Source organism: Castanea sativa, chromosome 1, assembly GCF_040712315.1.
Source record: "Castanea sativa cultivar Marrone di Chiusa Pesio chromosome 1, ASM4071231v1".
In the NCBI taxonomy this organism is placed as follows: Eukaryota; Viridiplantae; Streptophyta; class Magnoliopsida; order Fagales; family Fagaceae; genus Castanea; species Castanea sativa.
Window position 1 is genome coordinate 17711504 of NC_134013.1, and position 5633 is coordinate 17717136.

The window sequence follows — 5633 nt, forward strand, 5'->3', positions numbered from 1 at the left end:
GTGTAGGTGGAAATGAGAATCATGAAGCTGTCAACCACTTCTAGAGGTGGTAAAGCGATGGCTACTGTGAAATTGGAGGTGAAAGTAAGGGAGGATAGCTAGCTATAGAGTGAGATATGCAGCTTCGGCAATCAATCTCATTGTACTCCCCTACAGGAATCCTTAATAGAAAACAATAGTGATTACTGAAGAAATTAAGGAATTAGCTTCTTCGAGTTTTAGAATCAAGATTTTCTAGAAGTGTTTATGAGTTACAATACTAACAATTTATAGTTGTTTATTAAAAAAAAAGAAACAATTTTTACTTAAAAAAACAGTTGAGATTTTATCACATTTTTAATATATATATATTTTTTTGGTTGATAATTCAATAGTTACAACGGAAGACGTGAATCAATTGAGTTATAAGATTCTTGTTCACATGTTTAATATCTTAAATGGAATGAATACCAAAACAGTGTCCATATATCTTATTTGAATATTAATAAGGTGAAAAGATTTATAATCATTTATTTAATTGTAAATACCGGAATTTCCCTAGGAAATCCCCTAAGAAGTAAGAACTCTAGTGCCTTGCAGCTTGTTTAGTTGAGATTAAAAAACCAAAAAAGAAGGAGAAGCAATAGCACGGCCCACTAGTTAGTAAAGTGGGCCTTATCTTATTATGTTGATGGACAAGTCCTCAAAAGGGACCTCCCTTGGTGGGTTTCCAAAGCCCCGTTAAGTGGAGTGCGTGCTCAATACTCAATTTTGGATGTGTTAATGAGGCCCAATTAGTAATTATATTTGCCAAGGTCCCTTGCAAATTATTTTTGGAGTTCACTTTAAAAAATCACTGATATATAATCTAGTTGCTCAAATTTTCTACTCTATTTTATTGTTCATAGACTGTTTCCCAAAACCCATCGATGCACAGGGTTATTCAAACCAATCAATTAATAGTTAGCAAAAACGGTAGCCATGATGAGAACTGGTAACAACAAAATGTTAGGTAATTATACTAATGTTAATCATAATGAACAAATATGATGTTATGTATTCTCACGATGTTATACAACATATAAATTTATTCCCCACAACTATTTCGATATGTGGTACATTATGATGCTTGATGCACAAAAGAGATTTTATTATATTTCAGTTAATTTATTTTTGGATATCAATTGTATTTTTATTTTAGGTCTTTTTTTTTTTTCATTTAATAAGTAAGGTTTCTACACCAATTAAAATTAGGGTTTAGTATTTCTGTATAAACAAATTATTGTACTCATTTCTAACGATGATTTTGATGAATAACAATTTGTTTTGATTTTATGGTACTGACTCCAACCAATTCTAGGCACTAACTCCTATTGAGTTTTTCTTGCTAACCTTTATTTTCCTAAGTGCTAACTCCAAGCAAGCCTAAGTGCTAATTCCTATTTTTCTAACCTTTATTTTTCTATGTATTTCAATTTTATTGTTGCAAAATTCTGATTTTCATGTGTCACATTCCCATATCACCCCTTTTTTATCACTAATCTTCATTTTGCATCGTAAAATCTCATATTTGCATTGCAATGAGGTCCCATAGCAAGAACTACAATCCCCATTCCAAAAAAAAAAATTCACTTATTGCTAGCTAGCTAGCAGTGATGTCAATTACAATCTTAATTTTTATTGGTCCCAAACGCGAATGGTAGTACCATTAGGAGCAGACAAATTTGCATCCCTTGGGAATAGACAAATGTAATTTGGGGCTTGGGGCTTAAAGTGAAAAATTTATGCAGTGGTTTTAATATGTAAATATTAATTAAAAAAATTATTTAATACTAGTCAAATCAAGGTTAATTAAATACATTAAATATATAATTTGACGAATAATACCAACTAAACTAATGTTAATTTCATATAGAAAAGTGAATATCATAGTTGAACCATAAATATTAATAAAAATATATTACAATTAAAAAAGATACTTTATTTTGAATATACGATGATGCATGGTTAAGTAAAGTTGTAATCTAATTTTTAATTTTATATCTTGTTTTTAAGAGAAAGAAATAGATATTATTTGGTGTGTGGCTTTGTAAGATATGAGTTTACAAAATTAAAGTCTCAAATTGTTAGGGGAGATTAATCTATAATTGATGATTTAATACATTCGCAACATTTTTTTGAAACATATTAGGGTTTCAATTGGGTTAGGGTTTTATTGGTCTCGTACATTGAGAGTCTTAATATAAATGAAAAGGAAAAATGTGCTAGAAGCACTATAAAATGTTCACAATATGATGTGACATTGATTCTCATTGATGAAATTCATCAATCTAACTAATGAATGTTTAAATCACTTTTTTGTGTTTAGTAACATGACAATTTCTAAGTCAATAGTAAAATTTGTAGTATTCTTAACATCACTAATAAAAAAAATGCCCAACCTTTTAAAAACTATATATAATTTTATAAAAATTTGAGTCTTTAACCATGGGATGTAGGGTCTTTTTTCCTAAGAAGATTTTTTTTTTTTTTGGGTGGGGCCTTAGGCCTAGGCCTTTGGCTAGCCCTAAATAGATATATCAGCCCTAAAACCAATAACCTTATCCAAAACCGGTTTCTCTCTACCCAAACAAATATAGTGTCTGTGAAACAAGACCATCCACCAAGAGAGGTTATTGTATATGAGAGCCATATTATGGTGTGATTACCTCTCACTAATTCACTACCACACACTAACAAATTTACGAACCATCTAATTTAGATGAAAATTGCTCCTATAAGAAATTGAAAAACAAATAGATGTAAATAAACTCCATCTTATAATTTAGGTAGGAATTACTAATAGTTTATACCATCCGGAATTGCACAAAATACAACTACCTCACCTACACAAGGAAGAACTGACGAAAACTAAATAAAACTAACAACTTGCAGCCAACATACCAAGAAATCACCCTCCATTTGTCAGCAGGCTAGCCTCATAATCCCTGAACAGCCAGGAAAAAAAAAAGTGAAAATCCATTAAAGCATCACTTGAAATAAAACTATTGCAATGATTATATATATACACACAATTCTTCTTTCATTAATTTTGATACATTTTGAGCAAGGGAGGTGATTGTCACAATAACTTATTTAGAGAAATTGAGCATCATGTCACATATAATAGAATGTAAAAACTGTTACCTTTTTTCCCATCAGTTGGGGCAATTCCACCTCTTGTGCCCTATCTCCCCACAGGAAAAACATCGAGCTTTAGCCCTTTTCCTACGGTCATTGTCACTTGTATATCCTGATTGCTCTCTTTCAAAAGATGCATCACTAACATTTTTCTCTTCAGCTTTATCATGATCCATTTCTAGTATTGCACAATAGAATAAGAGTTCGCGCAATCCCCAATCCTTTTTACTAAGTTCATATTCATGTTGCAGATATGAAAAACGTGGAGGAAGAAGAGAATCCACAGCCATTGAAACAAGATAAGAATCATCAGATAAACCCATAAAATTCACAGCTCTCAACCTTGAGTAAATACCGGCCATCTCCTTAATGTGTTCAATGACACTCCCTTCACCATCAAACTTCATACTTGCTAACTTGCGATACAGTGAATAGACCCCATCTTTCTCCATTTTCATAAATAAAGCCTCAAGAGCATCAAAAAATTGTTTGGCACTGCCAGTACTGTCATACACAAGACCACGAATACCAAAATCAGTCTTGGCTGTCATCATCAAAAGGCTTAAGCGATTACTTTTCTCCCATGTTTCATATTCAGCTGCATCGGTTGGTTTTTCTTTGTAAAGGGCAACATCTAGGTCCAATAAACCAAGTACAATTTGCAAATCAGTTTTCCACTTTGTCCAGCTCTCAAAATTCAGATCCTCCAAAGTCTTCATGGCAGAAAAATGACTCATCATTGCTAAGGCGTGCGCTAATGTTTCGTAAAAAAGGGAAAACAAAATCAATCTCACAAATCAATAGGAATATACTATATACACACTTATTGTGCTTGTGGGCATCAAGGCATTCCCACAAATGTATTTTATAAATTGATATCTTCTTGTTTCAGTTCTGTTGCATTTTTAAAATCCTCACTTTTTTTTTCTAGGTATAACTTATTTCAAAAAACACATTTTCAAAGAACTAAAAAATAAGTTGTATCAAATAACGAATTTTTTCCTCACTAAAAATACATTTTGTTGTAGTGGAAGTAAGGTTTAGGCCATCATGTATATATCAACATTAAGAGAAATCTGCACACATGCACTCACATAAAAGCCGTAATCAAACACATGTAATAGGTGTATTTCTCAGTGTAGATTTTGATAAAGAGTCCCAATTGATACTAATTAACTCCAATTGTTGCTCTACACCTAGGAGTTCATACTTCATGATAAACTCATAAAGTCCTTGGAGTTCAAGGTTGACTTCCTAATTCTTCTCTAATTTAGTAGTAGAATAGCGCAACTTTTTTTTTTTTTCAAGGGGGAGAGAAATTTGAATTCTGAACTTTAATCGTTTCGTTAGAATCATCAAGAGGTATTGGTTGAATTACAAGACTCTTGACATAAAACTAATCTCACTAAAAACTGTCACATTCAAAAAATTACTTTGAACCGCAGTCAAAGAGAACAAGGAAAAATAAAAAACATATCAATTGCAAAACCGGAAAGCAAAACTCAAATTGACAAGAATGAAAAACAGTGACTTTGATATAAGCATAGAACAATTATTGATTAACCTGACCTGTGTTGCCGTCAGGCAGCATCGAGGAACTGAGTTCCATACTGATTATCCCCTTTCCTCTTTTCTTTCAACTTTTCAACTTCGACTCTGTTAACTGTAAAAATAAGAAAGAGTTTTTATGATGGTAGGAGTAGAGAGTCGGGCACTGTGAGGCTTGTTAATGTGCAGTTAATATCGCATTATTTGCACCCCTATAAAGCGGTATGGTATGGTAGTGTAGCGGATATATAGGGCCACTCACTCACGTTATCCGATATCCACTCCTCAAAGAATGCCGACTATGCGGTTTCCGAAACTTCAAGATTCAATTTCGCTGTAATGTAACTGCAAGTTAGAACCAAAAACATGGGATAGTCTATTTTGTATGATGACGGCTTCCTTGGTTGTTTGTAACGAGGTAGCGTCCTCTTTGCAAGCGCGGGCTGATGTCGTCCAATTTTGTAATTGAAATTGTAATATAACTAAAATTGTCGTTCCACCAAAAAAAAGAAAAAAAAGAAAACGTCAAAGGCACCAATAATACTAGCCTCTGGGGCTAGTATTATTTGGGCAAAGGTTAATTTAGATTATTTATTTATAATAATTTGAGAGTACTACATTTTTCAATCATAAAAAAAAAAAAAATCTATAGGTGTGATGAGTATTATGTGTAGTGAAATAATTTTTCATTACACCCTAAGATAGATATAAGATTAGGAATTGACAAATAAATAATTTCCCTCTTCGTTTCAAAAATAAAATAAAATAAAAATGATAAAGAAGGGAACACCATAGGTACAATGTAATTACACATTCAAAGAAGAATATATAGAATATATGATTGAAACTAGTACAAAGAAAGTTTGGTAAAATTTCAATAATTAAAATCATTAGTGTGTTAGAGTTTGTCCACCAATATTGTGAAG

General features: G+C 32.1%; 1 protein-coding gene across 1 annotated transcript; it reads right to left on the reverse strand.

Moving 5' to 3' along the window:
- Nucleotides 1-2781: 2781 nt before the first annotated feature.
- LOC142637947 (uncharacterized) lies at nucleotides 2782-4869 on the reverse strand. Its single transcript, XM_075811937.1, has 3 exons — nucleotides 4729-4869; nucleotides 3166-3913; nucleotides 2782-2966 (listed from the first exon to the last, which is right to left on the reverse strand). Exons 1-2 carry the CDS (start codon nucleotides 4766-4768, stop codon nucleotides 3177-3179), a joined length of 777 nt encoding a protein of 258 aa, XP_075668052.1. The 5' UTR covers nucleotides 4769-4869; the 3' UTR covers nucleotides 2782-2966; nucleotides 3166-3176.
- Between the last annotated feature and the right edge of the window lie 764 nt (nucleotides 4870-5633).